The sequence below is a fragment of the Oncorhynchus mykiss genome, chromosome 24 (genome assembly GCF_057628025.1).
Source record: "Oncorhynchus mykiss isolate SJ-2025 chromosome 24, ASM5762802v1, whole genome shotgun sequence".
Taxonomy (NCBI): domain Eukaryota; kingdom Metazoa; phylum Chordata; class Actinopteri; order Salmoniformes; family Salmonidae; genus Oncorhynchus; species Oncorhynchus mykiss.
The window spans coordinates 7,128,675-7,155,000 of record NC_143045.1 but is presented as its reverse complement, the minus strand read 5'-3'; the positions used below and the strand labels follow the sequence as shown (position 1 = coordinate 7,155,000).

Here is a 26,326-nt window from a genome sequence, read left to right as displayed (position 1 = left end):
TTCTTCACCTGTGGGATCGTCTGAGACGAGCCACCCGGATAGCTATGGGCAGGCATAAGCTACGGACAACGAACACAACTGCATTTTACTGATTGAAATTTGAATGCACAGAGATACCGTGACCAGAACCTGAGGCCCATTGTCGTGCCATTCATAATGACAATGCACGGCCCCATGTCACAAGGATCTGTACACAATTTCTGGAAGCTGAAAATGTCCCAGTTCTTCTATGGTCTGCATACTCACCAGACATGTCAACATTGAGCATTTTTGGGATGCTCTGGATCGACATGTACGACAGCATGTTCCAGTTCCCGCCAATATCCATCAACTTCACACAGCCATTGAAGAGGAGTGGGACAATATTCCACAGGCCACAATCAAAAGCCTGATCAACTCTATGCAATTGAGATGTGTCGCGCGGCATGAGGCAAATGGTGGTCACACTAGATAATGACTGGTTTTCTGATCCAAGCCCCTACTTTTCTTTTAAGGTATCTGTGACGAACAGATGCATAGCTGTATTCCCAGTCATGTGAAAACTATCAATATGGCAACAGACAGAAAGAACATCCAAAGAACAAATGATTCACTGTCATAAGATCACACATTACACACACAGTCTGAGAGGAGATAGAGATTCCCTGGCATGTAGAATGGATCCATCAAAGAGTACATTAACCTTGATGTTTTGTCATACATTCCTCAAGGTGCTGGAAGGGAGACAATCTTTCTGTTTTTGTCTATCCCTCTCTCTCTCACACACACACACATGCACACGCATACACTATTTGAAGTGGATCTCATGTAAGCACGGTCCCAACGCAGTTGCTCTGAGCCTGGGTAAATATGTGCACGTCTGAATGGTTGCCTCTCAAGACGGTGTGAATACCTGTAAAGGAGGCCAGCAGAGCCAAGGGGCTACTCTCTCATCCCTCCAACCTGTCCACATTTAAGGTCTAGCCCTTACCATTCTCCCAAACCTGTCTCCACCACTGACCTAAAATCACAGTGATGCTACAACCACACCTCCAGCTCATCATTCCCAGTGGCTTACCCATAATGTCACTCTGTCTGGATCCCAGAGTGGAAGGTCTCAGTGGGGCAAATGAAGCCCGAGTTGAGTCCTCTGGCTACTTATGGCTAGGAGAGAATACAGTATACTACATGCTTACAGAGAGAGATGGTAAACAGAGATAACAAGTGAGATAACTTACAGACTCTGAAGCCCGGTCCCAGCGCAGCCCGGCCCCCCTGTTCACTGTTGTAGAGGGTGGTCACATTGCCCTGCTCGCAGAAGTTGGTGCAGCGTCCCTGGGTGCAGCGCACCTTGCAGATGGTCGGGGTGAAGAGCACTTTGATGCGCTCAGCTCCTCTCCTTCCTGCCCCTGCTGCCGTTCCTCCTCGGTGGCCGGCGGTCTGGTTGCTGGCTGGAAGGGGGAAAAAGACGAAGCAGAGGTAGAGCAGCGGTAGGAGCCTGAGTCTGGGTCTGAGCTGGAGCATGGTGCCGTCCGTTTACTGACGATGCATCCCACGGAGAAGAGACACCACAGAGATCCACGAGAAGAGCTGCCGTGCACGGCAGGAAGAGATGTGAGGGGAAGACCAGGGAATTCCACGCTTACTCTTACGCTTCTTTCAATCACACACACTCTCTCTCTCTCTCTCTCTCTCTCTCTCACTCTCTTGCAACTAGCGCAGGACGAGGAGGGGAAGGAAGAGAGGAGAAGAAAAAAAAAGAAAAACAGACCCAACGCTTCCCTTCTTTTTTCCCTAAACACACCAACCAAAGAAATTATGAACTTTGAGGAGGGAAGCACCCGTGTGTGTGAGTGCTACATAAAAAAAATAATTCTTAAGAGAGTGCCTGTCCACTTAATTGGAAGCAGTATAGCGAGAATGCTCTGGGCGAGCCTCCAAACACAATGTTTATAAGGGATCCAATCCATCCCCCTGTACTGGGAACTCTTCACTGCGGCCCCTGACCCTCTCTCTGTACCCTGCCGTTATGCTGTAACTGTAATCTGTTTTGTCCCCCCCCCCCCTTTTCCTTGTACTCCCCCCTCCCCCCTATAGTTTCATAACATGGACCATTTTGTCATCTGAGGAAGAGACCACAAGGAGGGAGTTGGGTGGGTGATGCAAGGTTTGAGTTTCAGGTCCTTGCTGGCGTTGTAAACTGTGGTGGTGAAGTCATCTTTCTCTCTCTCGTTCTGCTCATAAGGGAGCGGGAAAGGGGGGGGGGTATTTTCCTTTCACTACGCATTTTTAGAGATGTCATTTCACAAGCCCCACAGGCTCTTCCATGACATACACAATGTGCATTAAACCTGTTGCCTTACCGAGCCAGCTCATTCCTGAGCAACAGGGGAAAGAAACAAGCTGTATCCACGTTGCACTGGCTCACATCAGTCTTACTTGGACCTGTAGGCCCACTAGGGTGAAATCACATCACTTTCACTAAACTAAAACATCACATCAGAAAACTATAGGAGTCAAATGTTTAAAAAAATCATTTTATGGTCATTCATGGATATAAACCCCCAGAAACATCCCAACTCGATTCGGAAAAAAGGAGGTTGGTTGGAAACACCTCAATTATTTTGCTCGGAAAGGAATGGTAAAGAATGGAAAATATAGAAAAACAATTTATAAAGAGATTCATTGTAATGCTAAAGTTATGAGCTAAAACTGTATGGTCGTTAGCTTTACAAACATGACTTGTTCTTTATATTCACTAATAATGAATCCCTAAGCAAAGCTGAGCAGAAATGCCTTGTCCAGTTTGGAAGACAAACAGCTGCGTTGGACTGGGCTCAAACACAGGTGCCCCATTACAGCAATATCTCCAGTTTCACCAGTATAAAACCTGGAAGACAGGAATGGGAGGACAGCGAAGCGAGGCACACGCTAGCCAACTTCACCAAGGCCCTAGACCACATCAAAGGTGAGGTTAAGTGCTGAGAGAATTATGTTTTACTTGAAGCTTATGGGTCATCAACAAATTAGGGAGAATGACCTAATACAGGTCATGGGAACGGACCAAGCTAGGACTTAGAGAGAGCTAGGTTCTGTAACAGCTCCTCCTGGGTTCTGAAAGGAACTACAGGTACACTGGTACTTTGCTCAGTGGTCATCCCTTATATGGAGTGTCTGAACCACCTGAGGAGGCAGTCTCCCTGCCCCCTCTGTTTGTGTAACAGCCCTTTGGCACTGCACTGCTCGTCTGACCCGCACCTGTAGCTCAACCTGGCCTGGCCCAGAGAAGTGAGTCATTATGGGCCAGGACTGGGAGGCTGGGAGTTGGGATACACTGCCAGAAAGAGAGAGAGAGGGGAGGGCCTTGGCGTAGGCTAGGACACACAGTAAATGACCATGCTACCGCTGGGACGAGCCGTCTGGGTCTGGACTGTGGGTTCCTGTCTTGCTGGGGGAGGAGGAGGTATTGGTGTCTGCTCAGGACAGGTGTTGTTCACAATGTTTTCTTGTATGGGTCAAAGAGGTCACAGTTCAGGTTATTTTGCCTCCTTTTTAAGTGTTTTATGAGGGATATTAGTCAATGTAAAAACTGTAGTCCAATTAGCATTCACTTATAACCTTTCAAATACTGCCATAAAAATGCTCCAAGGTTGGGGATTATTAGCTATGGTAAATTGCTGTTAGTTAGCCAGTAAATCATATGAATCCGAACGTGAAGTTTCACCCTGGAGGAAGCAAGTCCTTTATGTTTAGGTCCTGCAGGTTCAGGACATTTAGTGCAGCCTGGGTCTCTGTCTCAGTGCACTCAATCCCTCTGCCAGTTGTCCAGACCAGTCCTCCTCACACACACAACCACATGTTCCCCAGATAGGAGTATTATTCCAATTACAAACAGGAAGCTCTGCTCCATGTACAACAGATTGCCCCTTCACACATGGAAGCAACAGCTACCAAAATACTATCAATCAGTCTAGTGGCTCTGTAAAGGACCAAGAATGGAACTGTGTGTGTGTGTTGTTTATCTTCATGGAGGATGAGTGTGTATACGTCTGCATGATGGCCTTTATGTTTGCAGGGTTTTTCTCCAGCCTTGTCCAAGGCAAATCAGCAGATCAACATTATGAAGAGATTGAACGATTGGAAATAACTCCCCATATTACATAGCAGACTTTGGTTTATGACCCTTAAACGGGTGTGCTCTTTGTTCGTTTTAAAATTAAATTTCTTTAGTGAGATTACCAAGTGTGATTGACAGGTGTGAAAACGGAAATGACAGTATAATGATCACTTCAGTGGTCAATGGCCCTGTCAACTCTTAGCCCATAGGGGATTGCAAAGGGAGGGAACATGAGGTATTTATCTTGTGTTAACAAAGACTTTATTCATACACAGCAACTGTTCATCTACAATGCTCCTGCTTGCCACTCAAAAGAGGAGAAGCCCTCTCTGACTCCCGGGACGATTAAACCGATAGAGGAATTTAGAGAAGGACCTTTTACACAAACATTTGCAGGAAGAAAAAAAACATCCAAGCACTTGCGTACTTAAAGAGGCCAGGGGACACAAAAAAAACTAGGACCATCAGCCCTTGTGGAATGTTGACAGATTGCCTTGAAAATGTTGAGCACTTTCTCACTTCTAGGAATAAAATCTGAAAAAATAAAAAACCTGACCCTTACCTGTCTGATTTGGAAACTTGGATTAAAGCTTTATAGCAGATATTTAAATTGGCTTTTGAGGGGAAAATCAAGCATTATAGAGTCATACTCTCTCTCCATGCGAGACAACATGCTCTGTTCGAGTGACTTTCACCATTTGGATATTATAGGAGAGTAGGGCACAGCAGTGGTATGTAGATACAGCTGTACAATACTTAGAACGGATCTTACACTGTTAGTCAAACCAGGTTGCTGAGAGAAATATAGTGCTCTTGCTTGTGGTGTAGGGTAAGTGCAACTAATGTGCTATTTTGCTATGAGATCATGTCTTGAATAGCGCTGAGTGATAGGCCTAACCATTACACTACCCTACAAGTCAGTAGTGTAAAGTTGTCAGAGCTATGTGTCGCAGCTAAAACTGAATACCACACCAGAGAACTTGCAATACATACAGTACATAAACTAAAATATGGTTTGCCATATTATGGCAGGCCAACTAATGCCAGTTGCAAACAGGTAATTTACTCCTATTAGATTCCGCTACTATGGAGTTAAAATCTGAGCTAAAGGGACTGGAATCTCATTGTGGGAGATTATGTCCACCCTCGTAAAAAATATAACAGTTTAACCCTTTCGATTAGATTGGTTTCCACATGCCATGAGGTCATTTTGGCAGGAGATTTGGGGGTTCCCATTAGTTAAACATTGTCCATCATCTGGGCCATTACTGTACCTATGCCAGTTGGCCAAGAAAAACAATGTCAGGAATTGGTCACAATGGGTTTTAAGGGTACGTACCGGTCTGACCGATAACCTTATCTTATTCCTAAAGTGTAAACAACTAGGACATGGGTTAAATCATTCAAATAAAGTCAGGGTGTTTTATTTTTGATGTGGAAAGTTTTCGTGGCAAATTCCATGCTATGTTCATGGATGTACCCACACGATATCCATTCTAAACACATTACTTTGTCAACACCAGTCCATTGGGAGCAAGGCATTCGAACATCAACACCCTGTTAATCACAACAAGAACCTAACACAATATGATATCTGATCATTTGCTGCCATGACAAGTATAATATTACTCATCACAACAACCTATGCTTTCAGCACATAGTGTAGTCAAAGTAAGAGAGGCTGGGTGTCTAAGTGAAGGGCCTGTCTGTACTCACCTGCAGGTGGGCTCGCGTGGACAGTGTACTGGCCCTTCTGGGTGTGGAAGCTCTTGACACTTGTGGTCTGGGTGTCCTGTAGGTCTGACTGTGAGGCTGATTGGAGCTTCTTCCTCTCTGTCTCGATGTGTTTCATCAGGATGGTGGTCATCTTGTCGCCTCGACCGCCACGGGCCAATGCCTTCTTTAGTAGCAGTAACTGGGCCTCCTGCAGACTGAACGGAGACACAACACACAGTCAACAGACACTCAACAGACTGGGCTTCCTTCAGTTTGGACAAGGGCGACTACAGACAGTCAACAGACTGGGCCTCCTTCAGACTGGGCAGGAGAGACAACAGACAGAATGTCAACAAGTACGGTAACTAAGAGTGTATATAGTATAACTCATTGCCGTGCGTCTGTTACTACTGACAGCAATTTAGAACACTAGATTGGCAGCTAGATAAACTCCCTGGCCTAAAGATTTACTCACTGTATTGTTTACATGGGGGTACAGATACACTATTGTAGTGTATTATGCAAGCAACTACAGCTAGTTAATTCAATTAGAGACTTATTTGATCAGCACCAACTCTCCTACAGTATCTGCCAAGAAATGAAAGAAAACCTATGACATGTTCATCCATGTTTTTTTTATACACAGTTATCAGTTTATCAGCTTGTTGGGGCAGACACACTGACTAGGCCGGGGACTTATCGGCCAGACTCCATGTCTTTCTCAAGCCCTAAGGTCTTCTTGGCCCAGGGTTGTTTGGCAATTCACGGTTTCCATGGCAAATGGATAAAACATGGAAAAAAAGGGGCAGGAGCTTAGCCAATGTTGTAAGCAGGGTCTGGATTACTTTTTTGATATTGCCCAAGTAAACCATCTAGCATGTATTTACAGTGCATTCGAGTGTACCTGCGGCACTCTCAATAGAGTACACACACCCACCTTATTTCCACTCAATCATACAGTAATACCATTTTAGTACGCCTTGTAAGCCAGCAACCTAGATGTTTTTATTTGTATTTCTCTGCAGTTGTTTTTCTAACACACCCCAAAAGTCTGCTCAGACTTCACATTTTTCACACTGGATGAGTGGGCCTCAAGTGAGCCATGAGAGCAATGTGTCTGATGTACTGTAGACTATAACACAAACATAAAAACATTCACCTTAAACATTCACCTTAAATAGTGTTTTACTGCACTAAAGCAGGAGATGGATGTTTGAAAGATAGTTTTACGTAATGGAAAGCCTGTGTAAAAGAAGAGCAATCATGGGCGGTTGTTATTTGAGAGATGCACTATATCCAATTAGTCATTATTAAAAATGATATATTTGGCTCACTCTCTACTAGTGTTGGGCTGTATCTAGATGTTTATATCGTCATTTGCGGTTTATATTCGTCATTTGCGGTTTAGTACACAAGGGGGCACTAAAAGCACAAAATGTGTCTATTACCAGAATGCTAACAAAATTAGCACAAGTAATAGCGAATTTCCATAGAGGCTGCTAGCTAAATATGCTAACAAGCGCATACGAAAATAAACTAATTGCAAAGACAGGAAATCCAGCTCATAAAGTTATACATATATAGGTAGTAGCTACCAAATGTCATGTTTTGTTGAGTTTGGACATTTTGAAGCAAATGTGAAAGAGAGAGAGACAAAAGAGAGACATTGTGCAAATTAACAAAGTTTTGACGCATGCTTGTTTGAAGGAACAACACTTGCTCTGGAGCAGCATGTGTACAAGCTGTGTCTGTGTGGAGTCTGGAGTCGCTAGGGCAATGATCTACCGGCCTGCTCTGCTCAGAGAATAGGGGGAGGAGCAGACTGAGAGGCCAAGAAGGAGAGAAAAAACCCTCAAGGAAATCAATATAGCAGTGGCAGTTATACCGATAACTCCGACAAAGAGCTTTGACTTCTCAAACACGGCAGAAAGCTAACACTGTTTCATCCCCTGTCTCCATGCAAGTTAAACCAAATACACAGCTATCTCAACTGATCTGGGGAACTTCACTAAGCCTCAATTGTAAAATAATGTGACAGGTGAAATGAAGAATGCGATCTGCTTCATCTCCTAACATATTGCACAAGTTGACTGCAGGTATTTACTTAAAAAGTAACTACAAATATTAAAATGTATTGAAAAAGATCTAAGGAATAGTTTACACATACATGTTATTCAACCATGTAATCCAAACTGCACGTGGGTGATTGTAAGATGAACGAGGTCCACACTCCAGGGTGGCGGTAATGCACCTTAAAGTTGGTTACCAAACACCATATCAAATTCACACAAGAAGAATAAATGAGGAAAGATGAATCAAAGAAAACTACCTAAAAACGAACCATGCTTCCCCTTTTATCTGTAGATTAATTGTCGGAGTTGAGGACACATGATTTTGTGTGACTAAAAATGGGTTAGAATTCTACAAAGGACCATATGCATTTCAGGTAAAATAACAACCCAATGTTAATCTCCCACGACAAATTAGCTAGCAACAGCAAGCTAGCTAAATGTCCATGAATGTTTCATGTGTGTTTTGACCTGTGCTCAAATTAATATAGTTGGTTCAGAGTTGGTTTTGGTATTTAAAACTGCGTGTCATGAACGCATCTGGTAGACATAAACAAAATCAACATGCGCACTATGGCGCAAGCACGGAGCTGGTTTGGTTAGCCATGTATGAATCTCTCAGTAGTTGAGAGACACTTGAACCTCGAAGTTGGATATGTTTTGGTGATAGCATCATTTTGATATTCCCCAGCTGAACATGTAGTCCTGACCTGCACTTGACTGACAATAACTTGTGTGTGTGTGTGTGTGTGTGGGGGGGGGGGGGGGGGCAGACCTTGAAACAAACATCCAACATCAAACAGATTCAGTGGAGGTACATAGTGGGAGTAGGGATAAAGCCAGTGTTCTTCATTACAGGGAGGAGTGTGGTGAATGCAAAATCAAACAAATGGGAGGCCAGTTCATTCAAGCTTGAGAAATCAGCATTGGGATGACAGACCTCAGTCTGTTACAGGCTCCACCATACCAAGACAGTACTGTACACGAACCTCCCATAGTCCTTAATAAGGACTGCCAACATCCCTATGTTTTAATGCGATCACTGTTTACTTAACAACAGCAAGCTAGCTAAATGTCCATGAATGTTTCATGAGTGTTTTGACCTGTGCTCAAATTAATATAGTTGGTTCAGAGTTGGTTTTGGTATTTAAAACTGCGTGTCACCACTGTGGAAAACCTCTAGGAATGAGCTTTACATCTAGATAGGATGTGGTTCAATTATGTTGAAATATTTTTTTGTAAAGTCTAATCTCTCAACACATAGATCAACAACGGGGTGAAAAGCATGTTGACATTTAGTGTGTCACTAATCCATGAGGTGGAAGTCAGCCTACTGTGCCGGCTGCAATGTGCTGGCATTTCAATAGTCTATTGTGTGTATGCTGTTTATCTATGCTGTTTATCTAGGATCGACCCTCTTCCTTCCCCTGCTGAAGTCAGTGCACTGCAACCAGGTCAACACTGCAAGATGGCACTCCTAGATTACCGCACTGCTTTCACACATACAGCTCCGTTCTGCCTAGTTGAAAACGCTCCGACGTGTCATAGCCCACTCTGTCTAGGCAGACTTCAGTCCGTGCGATGCCGTTCCCAGATTACAGCACTGTTTTTTCAGACAGACAGCGGTTCTGCCTCGTTTCAGATGCCTATGTCATTCTGTGGAATTCTGAGTGCACTGTGCCTGCAGACAGAGTGATCTTACAGAGTCTACCTGTGGCCGAGCCACTAGTACAGAACTGCATGGGTGTGTTAGGAGTATTTACCTACATTACATACTACATTTACTTTCTTATGGATACAGTGCCTTGCGAAAGTATTCGGCCCCCTTGAACTTTGCGACCTTTTGCCACATTTCAGGCTTCAAACATAAAGATATAAAACTGTATTTTTTTGTGAAGAATCAACAACAAGTGGGACACAATCATGAAGTGGAACGACATTTATTGGATATTTCAAACTTTTTTAACAAATCAAAAACTGAAAAATTGGGTGTGCAAAATTATTCAGCCCCTTTACTTTCAGTGCAGCAAACTCTCTCCAGAAGTTCAGTGAGGATCTCTGAATGATCCAATGTTGACCTAAATGACTAATGATGATAAATACAATCCACCTGTGTGTAATCAAGTCTCTGTATAAATGCACCTGCACTGTGATAGTCTCAGAGGTCCGTTAAAAGCACAGAGAGCATCATGAAGAACAAGGAACACACCAGGCAGGTCCGAGATACTGTTGTGAAGAAGTTTAAAGCCGGATTTGGATACAAAAAGATTTCCCAAGCTTTAAACATCCCAAGGAGCACTGTGCAAGCGATAATATTGAAATGGAAGGAGTATCAGACCACTGCAAATCTACCAAGACCTGGCCGTCCCTCTAAACTTTCAGCTCATACAAGGAGAAGACTGATCAGAGATGCAGCCAAGAGGCCCATGATCACTCTGGATGAACTGCAGAGATCTACAGCTGAGGTGGGAGACTCTGTCCATAGGACAACAATCAGTCGTATATTGCACAAATCTGGCCTTTATGGAAGAGTGGCAAGAAGAAAGCCATTTCTTAAAGATATCCATAAAAAGTGTTGTTCAAAGTTTGCCACAAGCCACCTGGGAGACACACCAAACATGTGGAAGAAGGTGCTCTGGTCAGATGAAACCAAATTTGAACTTTTTGGCAACAATGCAAAACGTTATGTTTGGCGTAAAAGCAACACAGCTGAACACACCATCCCCACTGTCAAACATGGTGGTGGCAGCATCATGGTTTGGGCCTGCTTTTCTTCAGCAGGGACAGGGAAGATGGTTAAAATTTTTGGGAAGATGGATGGAGCCAAATACAGGACCATTCTGGAAGAAAACCTGATGGAGTCTGCAAAAGACCTGAGACTGGGACGGAGATTTGTCTTCCAACAAGACAATGATCCAAAACATAAAGCAAAATCTACAATGGAATGGTTCAAAAATAAACATATCCAGGTGTTAGAATGGCCAAGTCAAAGTCCAGACCTGAATCCAATCGAGAATCTGTGGAAAGAACTGAAAACTGCTGTTCACAAATGCTCTCCATCCAACCTCACTGAGCTCGAGCTGTTTTGCAAGGAGGAATGGGAAAAAATGTCAGTCTCTCGATGTGCAAAACTGATAGAGACATACCCCAAGCGACTTACAGCTGTAATCGCAGCAAAAGGTGGCGCTACAAAGTATTAACTTAAGGGGGCTGAATAATTTTGCACGCCCAATTTTTCAGTTTTTGATTTGTTAAAAAAGTTTGAAATATCCAATAAATGTCGTTCCACTTCATGATTGTGTCCCACTTGTTGTTGATTCCTCACAAAAAAAATACAGTTTTATATCTTTATGTTTGAAGCCTGAAATGTGGCAAAAGGTCGCAAAATTCAAGGGGGCCGAATACTTTCGCAAGGCACTGTACCTGTTGAGTACCATGGATCTAGTGAATCAGTAACCCAAGATATTTACTTAGTTACAGTTTAGCATTAGCATCGTTGAACGCAAAACAATTAGAATAGTTGGAATAGGACCCCTTTTAGCGTGTTCCAAAAAGGTTGCCTAAATCAACTCCGAGTAACTTGAAACCAAGCAGGAGCAACTTGCTACCAAAAGAGGTTTAAAAGCTTTGGACAGGGAATTAGTTTTACCTAAAAACATTATGAAACTATTTGGACACGTCGCTAAAATTCTATCTAATATCCTGATCCCTGGGTGTTGTTGCTGGGCAGAATGATTAAAAGCCAAGAGAATAGAGATAAGGAAAAGTCAAACTATGAAGAGGCACTGGGGTCATACACTAAGAACAAATAGAGCTTATGTCTAACTGTCTCAGAACCAGACTAAACCCAGACGTGTGTGTGTGTGTGTGTGTGTGTGTGTGTGTGTGTGTGTGTGTGTGTGTGATGACAGGGAGCAGGGAGCCGGCCTGGTGGTCTGAGACATTTCACTTAGACTGGACAGAAAACAGCAGAGATGGATGGTCAGTGGTTGAACCTATTCCATCAATCTGACCTACAGCACCACAGTCTAGCAGATTGCCTGTAATCCTATAGAATGGCCATAGTAATGCATACATACTAGAGGTCGACCGATTAATCGGAATGACTGATTAATTAGAGCCGATTTCAAGTTTTCATAACAATCGGAAATCTGTATTTTTGGGCGCCGATTTATTTTTTTATTTTTTATACCTTTATTTTACTAGGCAAGTCAGTTAAGAACACATTCTTATTTTCAATGACGGCCTAGGAGCGGTGGGTTAACTGCCTTGTTCAGGGGCAGGATGACAGATTTTCATCTTGTCAGCTCGGGGGATCCCATCTTGCAACCTTACAGTTAACTAGTCTCATTGCACTCCACGAGGAGCCTGCCTGTTACGCGAATGCAGTAAGCCAAGGTAAGTTGTTAGCTAGCATTAAACTTATCTTATAAAAAACAATCAAACATAATCACATGGTTGATGATATTACTAGTTTATCTAGTTTATCTTAAAAGCGCATTTGCGAAAAAAGCACAATCGTTGGACGACTATACCTAACCATAAACACCAATGCCAATAATATCTTAAAATCAATACACAGAAGTATATATTTTTAAACCTGCATATTTAGCTAAAAGAAATCCAGGTTAGCAGGCAATATTAACCAGGTGAAATTGTGTCATTTATCTTGCGTTCATTGCACTCAGAGTCAGGGTATATGCAACAGTTTGGGAAGCCTGGTTAATTGCAAACTAATTTGCCAGAATTTTACATAATTATGACATAACATTGAAGGTTGTGCAATGTAACAAGAATATTTAGACTTATGGATGCCACCCGTTAGATAAAATATGGAACGGTTCCGTATTTCACTGAAATAATAAACGTTTTGTTTTCGAAATTATAGTTTCCGGATTCGACCATATTAATGACCAAAGGCTCATATTTCTGTGTGTTATTATGTTATAATTAAGTCTATGATTTGATAGAGCAGTCTGACTGAGCGATGGTAGGCAGCAGCAGGCTCGTAAGCATTCATTCAAACAGCACTTTCGTGCGTTTTGCCAGCAGCTCATCGCAAGCACAGCGCTGTTTATGACTTCAAGCCTATCAGCCTAATGGCTGGTGTAACCGATGTGAAATGGCTAGCTAGTTAGCTGGGTGTGTGCTAATAATGTTTCAAACGTCACTCGCTCTGAGACTTGGAGTAGTTATTCCCCTTGCTCTGCAAGGGTCGCGGCTTTTTAGGAGCATTGTGTAACGCTGCTTCGAGTGTTGCTGTTGTCGATGTGTTCCTGTTTCGAGCCCAGGTAGGAGCGAGGAGAGGGACGGAAGCTATACTGTTACACTGGCAATACTATAGTGCCTATAAGAACATCCAATAGTCAAAGGTATATGAAATACAAATGGTATAGAGAGAAATAGTCCTATAAATACTATATTAACTACAACCTAAAACCTCTTACCTTGGAATATTGAAGTCTCATGTTAAAAGGAACCACCAACTTTCATATGTTCTCATGTTCTGAGCAAGGAACTCAAACGCTTTTTTACATGGCACATATTGCACTTTTACTTCTCCAACACTTTGTTTTTGCATTATTTAAACCAAATTGAACATGTTTCATTATTTATTTGAGGCTAAATAGATTTTTATTGATGTATTATATTAAGTTAAAATAAGTGTTCATTCAGTATTGTTGTAATTGTCATTATAACAAATAAATAAATAAATAAACCGGCCGATTAATCGGTATCGGCTTGTTTTGGTCCTTCAATAATCGGTATCTGCGTTGAAAAATCATAATCGGTCGACCTCTAATACATACTGTACATCAGACAGCTTTGGCTTGGGTTCACAGTAAACACAAACATGCTCCCATTCCATGGTTTGGCTCAAAGCAGTGGATCAACGCCCCACATAGGTCGTGTCCCAAACGTCACCCTATTCCCTATGTAGTGCACTACTGTTTACCAGGGGGCGTCAAAAGTAGTGCACTACATGTGGAATATGGTGCCATTTGGGACACAACCATAGAGGTGTGATTAGTTTAAATCCAACATACTGTGGTGTCGAGGCCTGCAGAGATCAAACTGTTTACATGGATGAGGAAGCTGGGTTAGTGAAATGTGAACTCAGAAATGAGACGAGAAGCAGAGCCAAAGACGAGAGAAGACGCTCCATCCTTTCCAAGATGCATTAAATCACTCCTGGGTTTAACTTCTCCACGGTGTGTTTTTTAATCTGAAGAAGACATGATTTCATTGGACACAGACACAAACACAAGGCTCAAATCAAAGAAAGCTCCCTTAAATCCTTTGAAAGATTGCTTTGTTTGTAGTGATGCATGTGACATAGGGTGGTGTGATGCTCTACCTTTGGCTGGAACAGCAAGTTGGTTTGCCACAACAATACAAGACACGAAATCAAGTCGTAATCAAGAAGACATTTGTTATGTTGTAAATGTCAATAGCCTTGGTATAAAAAAAACTATGTTGAGGTCGCCACTGAAACAATACAATTTCACTATACACATCATCAGAAACGATTATGGTAATTCAGTCCAAATTCCCACAGAGCTGGAGGCCTCAGGCCAGTGGATATCTATTTTGCAGACAGTGTTTTTGCTGCTTTTGTGAATGAGTAGCAGTGGATGCTGGGGGTTGTAAAGGGAAACTCTGTTTTCCTCATTAGTCCTAATTGGAGACATACAGTGCCAGTCAAAAGTTTGGACACACCTACTCATTCAAGTGATTTAGTTTATTTGTACTATTTTCTACATTGTATAATGATAGGGAATACATTAAAACTATGAAATAACATATGGAAACATTTAGTAAGCAAAAAAGTGTGAAACAAATCAAATTGTTTTTTATATTTGAGATTCTTCAAAGTAACCACCCTTTGACTTGATGCCAACTTTCGCACGCTCTTGGCATTCTCTCAACCAGCTTCATGAGGTAGTCACCTGGAATGCATTTCAATTACCAGGTGTGCCTTGTTAAAAGTTAATTTGTAATTTGTTTGAGGCAATCAGTTGTGTTGTGATAAGGTAGGGGTGGTAAAAGATCAAGTCCATATTAGGGCAAGAACAGCTTAAATAAGCAAAGAGAAACGACAGTCCATCATTGCTTTAAGACATGAAGGTCAGTCAATGCGGGAACATTTCAAGAACTTTCAAAGTTTCTTCAAGTGCAGTCGCAAAAGCCATCAAGCGCTATGATGAAACTGGCTTTCATGAGGGCCACCACAGGAAAGGAAGACCCAGAGTTACCTCTGCTGCAGAAGATAAGTTCATTAGAGTTAACTGCACCTCAGATCGCAGCCCAAATAAATGCTTCAGAGTTCAAGTAACAGACACATCTCAACATCAACTGTTCAGAGGAGGTTGTGTGAATCAGGCCTTCATGGTTGAATTTCTGCAAAGAAATCATTAGTAAAGGACACCAATAATAAGAGAAGACTTGCTTGGGCCAAGAAACATGATCAATGGACATTAGATTGGTGGAAATCTGTCCTTAGTCTGAGTCCAAATTTGAGATTTTTGGTTCCAATCGCAGTGTCTTTGTGAGATGCAGAGTAGGTGAACGGATGATCTCCGCATGTGTGGTTCCCAATGTGAAGCATGGAGGAGGTGGTATGATGGTGCTTTTCTGGTGACACTGTCAGTGATTTATTTAGAATTTAAGGCACACTAAACCAGCATGGCTACCACAGAATTCTGCAGCGATACGCCACACAAACAGAAGCGATCTGGTTTGCGCTTAGTGGGACAATCAATTATTTTCAACAGGACAATGACCCAAAACACATCTCCAGGTTGTGTAAGGGCTATTTGACCAAAGAGAGTGATGGAGTGCTGCATCAGATGACCTGGCCTCCACAATCCCCTGACCTCAACCAAATTGAGATGGTTTGGAATGAGTTGGACCGCAGAGTGAAGGAAAAGCAGCCAACAAATGCTCTGCATTTGTGGGAACTCCTTCAAGACTGTTGGAAAACAGCTGGTTGAGAGAATGCCAAGCGTGTGCAAAGCTGCCATCCAGGCAAAGGGTGGCTCCTTTTGAAGAATCTCAAACATAACATATATTTTGATTTGTTTAACACTACATGATTCCATATGTGTTATTTCATAGTTTTGATGTCTTCACTATTATTCTACAATGTAGAAAATAGTAAAAATAAAGAAAAAACCCTGGAATGAGTAGGTGTGTCCAAACGTTTGACTGGTACTGTAGCCTGTACACAGCTAGACAATGCTCCTCAAATATATAAAAACCTGACTTCAAGTGACTGGCCTCAGTGCAGTAATTGAATCACTACACAAGGCAATATGGTGTACACGTGAAATAACTAAAATTGCAGTATTGTATACATTAAATAACATGGGAATTGATGTCTTTTTAACCAACTTCCACAATGCTACAAGACGACGCTGACGAGGCACATGAACCCAAAGTGGGTCGTGACACGTCAGTGTAAATTACTTTTGAGAGTTAGAATATTAGAATACACAAGGTGTAATTTCGGACATTTGGTTGTGCCAGTCACAGACAGTCACTCCAATTAGCGTTGTAAGCAAACAATGTTTATTTAGAATGTTAAGTTAGTCTAGCCATAGATTTTGTTAGTCACTTTCACTCATATCATATTAACATGGCATTAATGTGTACAATTTGAATTGCAGGAAATTAGCTTTAAATATGCAAAGATTTCTTTCTGCCCCATGGAAAAATCTGTAGTATTTCATGGAACTTGCTTTAAAACTGCAATATTGTCTCTACGTCCCATCGCAAAATGCTGGCAAGAGGGGCCACTAAAAAAAAAAAGTGGCATGTTTTCATGAGCATGGGTCCCAGGAAAACACAGATTTTTTTCATTTGGGTCCCAGGAAAAAGTTGAAGAACCACTGAACTATTATATGAATGACGAACATTAAAGTTTCCAACAGCAGTCATCCACCAATGACTTTCTAATTTTGGCAAAAGACTTATGGAGACTAAAAGCTTTATTTTTCATTTCAGAGCATAAAGATGTATTTCTTTCACAGGCAATCCTACTGCATGCCTTCAAGGGCTGTTTGGTGTCTTTCCATCACTCATTTTGACCTTTGTCTGCATAATTAACAGTTTTGAAAATAAAATACTAGGACCAGTTGTAGAAACCAAATTTCTTTACTATGAACAAGACCACACACACACACACACACACACACACACACACACACACACACAGCTGCTCCATTTGCAGTACAGTATTAGTTCCACTTTGATTTACAGTAGATTTTATTTGGAGAACAGTTCCACCTGCTGACTATCATGGGTAACTACACCATTTAATTGTAATGGAAGGCTGCTTTCCCATTCCGCAAACTAAAGGGTTACCTTTCTATCAGTTGAGGCTACAAAATATTGTCACCACTGGATTAAGTGTGGGCTTTTTATTTGTTAACTAAAGTTTCAATTAGCTGCCAAAATAAATATTTATGATGAATAAAATGTGATCTGGTCGACAGCACAAAGCGATAAGTCTTCATATTTTTCTCAACTTATATTTCATATTATTAACTGGGTGGTTCCAGCCCTGAATGCTGATTGGCTGACAGCTGTGGTATATGAGACCGTATACAATGGCTATGACGTTTATTTTTACTGCTCTAATTACTTTAGTAACCAGTTTATAATAGCAATAAGGCACCTCAGGGGTTTGTGGTATATGGCCAATATACCACGGCTTAGGCTGTATCCAGGCACTCCGATGTGTCGAGAGTAAGAACAGCCCTTATCCGTGGTATATTGGCCATATACCACACCCCCTCGTGCCTTATTGCTTAACTGTACTCTATATAAACCCCTGGGCTGGCACTGAGCCAACCCTCTCAATCATTTGGAAAGGTGCCACTCTTCAACCGATCGCTGCGTGCACCTGCCCACCCGTCCACCATCACTACTCTGGACGGTTCTGACTTAGAAAACGTGGACAACTACAAATACATAGGTGTCTGGTTAGACTGTAAACTCTCCTTCCAGACTCACAGCAAACATCTACAATCCAAAGTTAAATCTAGAATTGGCTTTCTATTTTGCAAAAGAAGCATCCTTCACTCATGCTGCCAAACATACCCTCGTAAAACTGACCATCCTACCGATCCTCGATTTCGGCGGTGTCATTTACAAAATAGCCTCCAAAATACACTACTCAATAAATTGGATGCAGTCTATCACAGTGCCATCCGTTTTGTCACCAAAGCCCCATATACTACCCACCACTGCGACCTGTACGCTCTCGTTGGCTGGCCCTCGCTTCATACTCGTCACCAAACCCACTGGCTCCAGGTCATCTACACGACCCTGCTAGGTAAAGTCCCCCCTTATCTCAGCTCGCTGGTCACCAATTAGCTTTTAGATTTTTGTAGTTCGTCCCAGTCATTGGCAGCAGAGAACTGGAAGGAGAGGCGGCCAAAGGAAGAATTGGTTTTGGGGGTGACCAGAGAGATACTGTATACCTGCTTGAGCGCATGCTACAGGTGGGTGCTGCTTGTAGCATGCGCTCAAGCAGGTATACAGTATCTCTCTGGTCACCCCCAAAACCAATTCTTCCTTTGGCCGCCTCTCCTTCCAGTTCTCTGCTGCCAATGACTGGGACGAACTACAAAAATCTCTGAAACTGGAAACACTTATCTCCCTCACTAGCTTTAAGCACCAGCTGTCAGAGCAGCTCACGATTTCCTGCACCTGTACATAGCCCATCTATAATTTTGCCCAAACAACTACCTCTCCCCCTACTATATTTATTTATTTATTTAGCTCCTTTGCACCCCATTATTTCTATCTCTACCTTGCACATTATTCCACTGCAAATCTACCATTCCAGTGTTTTACTTGCTATATTGTATTTACTTCGCCACCAGAGCCTTTTTTTGCCTTTACCTCCCTTATCTCACCTCATTTGCTCACATTGTATATAGACTTATTTTTCTAATGTATTATTGCCTGTATGTTTGTTTTACTCCGAGTGTAACTCTGTGTTGTTGTATGTGTCGAACTGCTTTGCTTTATCTTGGCCAGGTCGCAATTGTAAATGAGAACTTGTTCTCAACTTGCCTACCTGGTTAAATAAAGTTTAAATAAAAAAAATAAAAAAATTGGAAAGGTGCCCTGATTCTAACACCTGCGCTGCATCAGGTGGACCACACTAAGCGCCACAGACACACTGCACCTGTGGCCCACATGCTGGGCTAACCCAGGCCTTTGACTGGAGACTGGCACTTCAAAGCCAGCAAACTGAGAGAAGGAGGAAATGGAGGAGTAGAGAAGGGACTAAATGGCACAAGCTGGTGATGCAGTAAATCAAGGCAGTGCACAGTAAAGAGAAGTCAGAAACTCACGTAAGAGGTTGCCAGCGCACAGCGTAATATTTCTTGGTCTCTGGGTTGGTGGTGCTGGCTGGTGTCCCCGCTGTCCTCCATGCAGCTGTGGTCTCTGCGGAAACTGGGGTGGTGGTGGTGGGGATGACGGTGGTTGGTGGGAGGGTGATGGTTGGTGAGAGGCTAGTGGTAGGTGGGAGGGTGATGCTTAGTCCTGAGGTGGTGGTGCTGACCATGGGGCTGGTGGGGCGCAGTAAGGCCCAGGGAAGGCCTACGAGGCCATAGGTCACGCTTGCAAACTCACAGCGGGCCCCGTAGAAGCCCGTTCTGCATTCACAGATGTTGGGCTGCCTGCACACGGCTCCGTTGTGGCAGCGTGGAAGGCACCTTGCTTCAAGTGAGGGGAGAGAGAGGAGGAGAATGTTCATTAAACCAGAATAGTGGACTGTGGTTGAGAGAGCAGAAACTCAAGCGTAAGAGGATAACTGGTTTGTCCAGCACAACCTCAGCACAATCTCAATAAAAACTCAGTAGCACAAACAGCTTAATGTGCATTGTAACTTAACAAGGAAAACAGCCAATGGTGAATGTCAAGATTTCACTCCCCTGAAATAAACTAAGAAATGAAAAGGGGAGAGGAGGGAGAGAGCCATGGTCCTGGATACAGGGAGGGGGCATTCATGCATACACAATGCAAAGTTTATGGGCTCCGTGCTCCTCCAGGCCCCCAACCCTGGCCCCTAGCTCTTGATTTCTCCCATCATCCCTGGCTGGGCGTCATTGTGCCAGGGCCGAACCCCCTGGAGGGCTCCAGTAATGGCCCATTGGCCACAGACAACAACAGCGTATCCCAAACCCAGCAGCTTACCACAAATCTCCTGGCCGCCTCCATGAATAGCGATGGGCACCGCTTACTGACATTGTTTCGGGAGTTGTGCACGGAAACACTTTTTCTCCATGGATTTTTTCACATGAAGGCTAGCACAATGTGCTCAAACAGAAGTGAGACTCAAAGTGCACAGTGGACTGAATCTAACGAAGGGCTCTATTCAAATCAGATCGGCTTTAGCCGACATCCGCATAGCGCTGGTTTTGACGGTGGAACTGCGTAAGGGCTGTCAAATGCACAAGCGGCTGCTGGTGTTATACCTAATGCCGACATTGCTATTGGCTGCACTGAGTCGCATTAAAAGAAATCTCATGCAGTCTTGTTTACAAGATGGAACACTGGAATGTGAGATGTATCTACACCTCCATTAGGATGATAGAAACCCTAATTATTTAGTTTCATGATTTTCAATTTGAGACTCATATTTCTATATAGACTAGGCCTACACTTTCTCGTTCTGAACTTGTAACGCGAGTGAGACAGGTGTTGTTTCAGAACAATGATCAGAAGAGCAGCTGCTCACCGATTTGACAGCTCCAACGCAGTTCCACCTCCGACAATGACAAAACATCAGCTATGTGGGTGTCGGCTATCGCCGGTGAACGCTTGATCTGATTGAAGTGGAAGCAGATTTAGGCCTAGATTCAGAGTTTCCTTCTCAGTGTGGCTATTATCTTGCATCACTAAACCTCAGAGGGGGAAAGGAAGTATGGGTGTTTATTTTTGTGTGTGCTTGCGCCTGTGTGTGTGCGTGCGTGAATGAACGTGTGTGACTGTGTGAGATCCACAGTGAGTCTGGGCTTCCTGACAGAGTGCAGAGCTGTGCTTTGCAGAAATGCCGAGCCAGGTTGTTTTGACATAACACTGGCCCTTTAAATCCTCTGGGTCAAGTGGTTGGATCAAGTAAAGGTGTTCAAATCCCTGTAAACAAGGCTTATGGAGGTGATAATGATAACACCACAGAGATGTTGGCGACGGACATGAATAGGAGCTCTTCCTTTCTTCAAAGGTCCTGACCTCTTCTCAGTGTACAGCATGGTGTGTAGACAAAGCAGGGCCTGTATTCATAAACCGTCTCAGAGTTACATTGCTGATCTAGAATCAGTTCTGACTTTTAGATCCTGATTATATGGACAGGGTGGTATCTACATCATAAATCAGCACTCTTACTCTGAGACACTTTAAGAATATTGGCCCAGGCCTGTCAGGGGTTTAGCTAAAGGTTTGCTGGTCCAGGGTCAAATCCAGGTTTGGCCACCATCACAGACCACTATGGCTGTGTTTACACAGGCAGCCCAATTCTGTTTTTTTTTCTCCCAGTAATTGGTCTTTTGACCAATCACATCAGATCTTTTTCAGAGCTGGTGTGATTGGTCAAAAGACCAATTAGTGAAAAAAAATATCAGAATTGGTCTGCCTGTGTCGATGCAGCCTAAGACAGGCTCTCTAAGACCAGAGGTGCTCAACACACATGACATATTCACTTTTATAACCTATCGAAACACATCGATACCGGACACTTTTTGCTACACCCTGTAAGCCTACAGGTGTCCTATTTTACATTTGATCAATCTGTTGTTGCAGAGAATTTTCCAGTGGGAAATTTAAATTGTAGTGTATTTGAGGTTTAAAAAGGTCAAATGTAAGATATTATATCTGTAAACTGTGTAGGTCTTGACCGGCATTCATATTTGCCATCCACACCTCCACCATAATCAGAAAATGATGATACAAAGACATCTGGAGCGTGTATGATTTCAGACTGAGTGAAATGGGAGAAAACACAGATTGGACTGGGTACTGCTGATGTTGGATGTGACATTACAACTTCCAGCTGGGTGGAGAGAACATTCCATTGTCCTATAGAGCCTGATTGATGGTCTCTCGCTCCTTTTTAAACCAACTATTAACAGCTTGCCGTCTATATACAGTACTGGGAATAGACCATTCACAAGTACCATGATATGGACTGTCATCATGGGCGCCATAAAGCCCAAATATCTGAGGGGGCAAAAAAGTAAATGAGGGTGGCTGGGGGGTGGTATGGAGGCCTGAAATGTATTTTTCTTTTTTTTAAAGAATCCAAAAAATATGCTTCTCTTCATCTCTGATAAAATCTGGATAAAATAATGAATGGTAGTCAGTATATTTAGTTATTGCTTGCGTTTCTAAAGTCTACCAACCTTGCCAGCAGGCATGCAAGCTAAGATGGTGATAGACAAGCTAGCTACTCTAACTTGATTGACAGCCTGGTACACAGCTGCCTGATTGACAGCTTAGTAGCTAGATATGAGCTTGGGAGATAGGCTCCAAATCTTGGCTAGCTAAAGCCAACTTCATAAACTTGCTAGGTGGCTAGTAGTATTATACAGGGACACGTGCCCCCGTGCCCCATATGGGCATGACACCTCTGGCTGTCATGGTGGTATAAGGACAGCCATCCCTACTGTATAAGGCAACTTCTTGCAAGAAAAAAAACGGAATCATGCGTCAAATTTTATTTGTCACATGCGCCGAATACACCAGGCGCAGACCTTACTGTGAAATGCTTACTTAGAAGCCTTTAACCAACAATGCAGTTCAAGGAATAGAGTTAAGAAAATATTTACTAAATAAACTAAAGTATAAAAAAAATACAAAAAAAAAATAGACTTGGCTATTCATGTTATTCCATGATACGGTATGACAAGATCTTTATATCATATTTCCACAACAATGTGGAACAACATTACACATAATGGAAGGGCTGACTGTCCTGCTATGGAGAAAATGGATGAAAAACTTACGTTTGGTGCATTTCTGAGTCTTGGGTGAAATGGTCCATCCGTGGCAGCACCTGTTTCCACATACATTAGGCCTGCAGAGAGCATGGGAGACAGACAGCATGTTAAAGATAGCTGAGTCTACAGGAATCTGAGCAGGATGAGATCATTGCAGCAGTCAGGGGTGGACTGGGACCAAAAATTGCCCCTGGCATTTCTAACACTGGACCATTTTTCCCTTGAGGCCCCCACACGGGCTCTTTTTTCCCCTCAAGGGCACCACAACAGCCCATGTTGTTCCTTGAGGCTACCATTATTAGCCAGATAACAATAGTTTTGCACAGAAAATCCAAGTTAGACAGGCCTACTAGGCTAAAAATGGACCAACCCATCTGGCATTTGCCAAAATGCCAATGGCAAGTCCGCCCTTGGCAAACGTTATCACAGTACATAGTTTAGGCTGTCATAAATTAAGATTATGCTTAAAGACAGGAACCCCACATACTCAAAAATCACAGACACTACTGCTTTATAACAGTTCAAGGTCATGAATACAAAATAAATCACTTAATTTGATCACAAAAGGATCTAAACACGGTCCCATTTTCACAACTCCCTGGATATTCATAAAAAACTACTTGGGCCCCCAGAAATGTACTGTTGCTTCAGTGTGAAACAATGAATACCTCCTTGTCTTTACACTTGCCTTTGGACGTAATAGATTCAGGGTGTTTAAAACAGGAGCTATGAATATGAATGAGGGGCCATGGTGTGGTTGCCCTGGGTGAGAAGGGTATCTGTCCGTCCCGTGCACAATGGATGACAGATATTGTGTTCCCACACTGGTCTGGCCATATGTCTGTCTCTGGACCAGCCGCTTGGCCACTCTCTTTCACAGATTGGGTAAACAAAACCGGATTAAGGGTCCTCCACAACGTCTCGTTTCTGGGGCACCCGCCTGTTTATCCAGGGGGCTTCTGGGAGAAGAGGCAATTAGCACGCCAACACAAGCAAGGGTGACGACTCCCACTTCAAAGTGACAGCTCAGCGCGACCCACGCCACGGAGCTGCCCTTATACCGCCTTTGTGGGATTTGCTAATTAGTTACAGTTTCCTGGCTTTATTGTGTGTTTGCAAATAGTGGGCCAGGAGCCTCTTCCAACAGGGACTGACTGGGGGTCTGCAAAGGAGCAGAGGTAGGGCCCCTATTCAAACCCAGCAGTGAACTGACCCAGAGGAAGGTGAGCCTGTCTGGGAGACTGGGAATAACCTTTAACCCCAGGCCAAGTTGGAGGCTAATTCAGCAGATGTCACTGCCAAAACAGACTTTACCACACCATTGTTGCGCCGGAATTACTCAAACATCACCGCTAAATTGCTGATCTTTCAGTTTGGACACCATCATGAAGGATTTTTTAATTGACCAGCAACATTCGATCTCAACAAAATATTTGCAAACTTCCTAACCAAACCCAAACACCTAAACATGACTGTGGTACACATAGCATCTCTGACTGACAGTTCCCTTCAGTGCAGGTGTTGAACTGAACTCCACCCGGGTTCTTCCAACTATGAAGACGGGTGTTAGTCAGAAACCACTGAGACGGGGGGGGGGGGGGATTTCATTCCAAATAGGGAGTTGTCAGCGGTGGTGATTATGGAAAATGACTGCCTGTTTTGTCTCTAGTCGGATCTTAATGCAGTGCTGACACTGCTCTAATAAAGTAGAAGAATCCCCAGGCCCTGTGCTTACAGAACTAAGTGGGACCTGTCGTCTGGCCAGAGGAGCCACCCCCATTAAAAGCCTGCATACTCACACTGCTCCCGTCCACTGCCACAGGCCATCCATCTTTCGATCTTGACCGTTTTCGTCTGGCGACTGAGCACTGATTCTGAAGTGCCTGACTCTTAGACTTGGGCTTTCTATCCTCTCATCTTCGAGGAGTTATTCTAAAAGGCTCAGACTGAATGATGACTCCTTAGTTCTAGTGTCTCTCTGCTCTGGAGCGGGACTAATGTTCTCGAACTCGAGAGAGTCCCGAGAGCTTCTGTATTGCGGCATGTGCTGTGTTAGTGCCTATAGCCTGCCGTACAGTACGAGCACCTCATAACACTGCAATGTTTCAGAGGAGCTCTGTGGCTGTGAATAAAAAAAAGACTCACACAAAGAGAGCCTTAGTTACAGTCACACACTATGGGCTCACTGCAGCTCCGCCAAGTCAATCCATGCTCTTGTTCTAGCAGAGTTCAGGAATTTCTTCCCACTTCCCTCCACTTCACCCCCTTAGAGCAGATCAATAATATATGTGACCCTCTTTTAAATGACGTGGGCTGCTAAAGATCCTCATCAAAGAGGCTTTGAAGCGATGCCAGTTTCTGGGAAGGGTCTGTCGCTCTGTTCAATCCCCTAAGCCTGGGTTGAACTGCTGAACCGCCACTCTGTGGCCGGCTAGCGTGACTAACCTGAACGCAAACTCCCCTCGTCCACCCTCCAGTGACTGTGAAAGTTCTCCCATTTACCCCCTCGGGCCCAGCCTGCACCCTCACCCCAGAGCGGAACAACAACAGTGTTTATTTTGGACATTCATTCAGGCTCCTTCTGTGCATTGGGGCTAAATAGAGCAGAGTGGGACTGTCGTGGCCCACAAAGAGAAATGGCCTGTTGGTGATACTAGTACACACAACTAATTTACCTCAATTAGTGAAATGTTTTTTCACTACATGAAAACATGAGTTGAGGCATTCAAATCATCCAAATTAGGCGGTCTGGAAAAAGGGAAGTAATGATTCATCCTATTCATTGCTTAGAGAGCTTGTACACGGTTCTACGCTCATGACCAGAAGTACTGTAATGTGCCAATGCAATGGGATAATCAAAATTCCTCCCCTAGCTTTAATGATCAACATTTCCTCTGCGGGTCAGGGGAATACTTCACCAGATGATAAATGTGTCGAGTCTCTAATCTGGCCAAAGTTCAGAAAGTGCCAAACTCCATTAAATGTTTGTTGTGCATGAAGTGCCATTTCCCAGCCCGGTGTGATTGACTTTGGGTCCATTTATCACTTGTTGTCATGCACTTGAAACAAATGTGCAGTTAGGTCACCGTATACATTGATAACTCTTGCGTCAAATAGAAGAATTTCACACATTCCAAGAGGGACTAGTGCAAGCATACATACCTGTGTACATTTTTGGGATGTAAAAACATTCACATTGGATTGTGGTCTACCACTTTGATGGATAATTTAAACAGATAGCTTTAAATAGGCTACCGATCAGGAATTTATTTGTTTTTTACTTCAAAGCATTCTGTTCTGTAGTATGATTTTCCATGGGACAATAATTGACAAGCTATTAGACAAAATAATAAACCCCCAAATGTTTACTATCTTAATCAAAATGTTCATGAAGCTATCAAATGACAAAGGACACGGAAACATGGACT

At 43.2% G+C, this 26,326-nt stretch overlaps 1 protein-coding gene across 3 annotated transcripts in view; it reads right to left on the bottom strand.

Annotated features, from left to right (window-relative positions):
• LOC110503587 (latent-transforming growth factor beta-binding protein 4) overlaps positions 1 to 26,326 on the bottom strand; it is a 72,769-nt gene that overhangs the window by 45,688 nt on the left and 755 nt on the right. For 2 of the 3 annotated variants that reach the window (XM_021581994.3, XM_021581993.3), the window contains exons 2-5: positions 22,905 to 22,975; positions 19,251 to 19,620; positions 5,813 to 6,027; positions 1,218 to 1,430 (exon numbers count right to left, since the gene is read on the bottom strand). In XM_021581994.3, coding sequence (XP_021437669.3) covers positions 1,218 to 1,430; positions 5,813 to 6,027; positions 19,251 to 19,620; positions 22,905 to 22,975 — 869 coding nt within the window. Of the gene's footprint in view, positions 1 to 1,217; positions 2,027 to 5,812; positions 6,028 to 19,250; positions 19,621 to 22,904; positions 22,976 to 26,326 lie in introns of those variants that run through there. The other variant, XM_090218157.1, reaches the window with a different exon arrangement.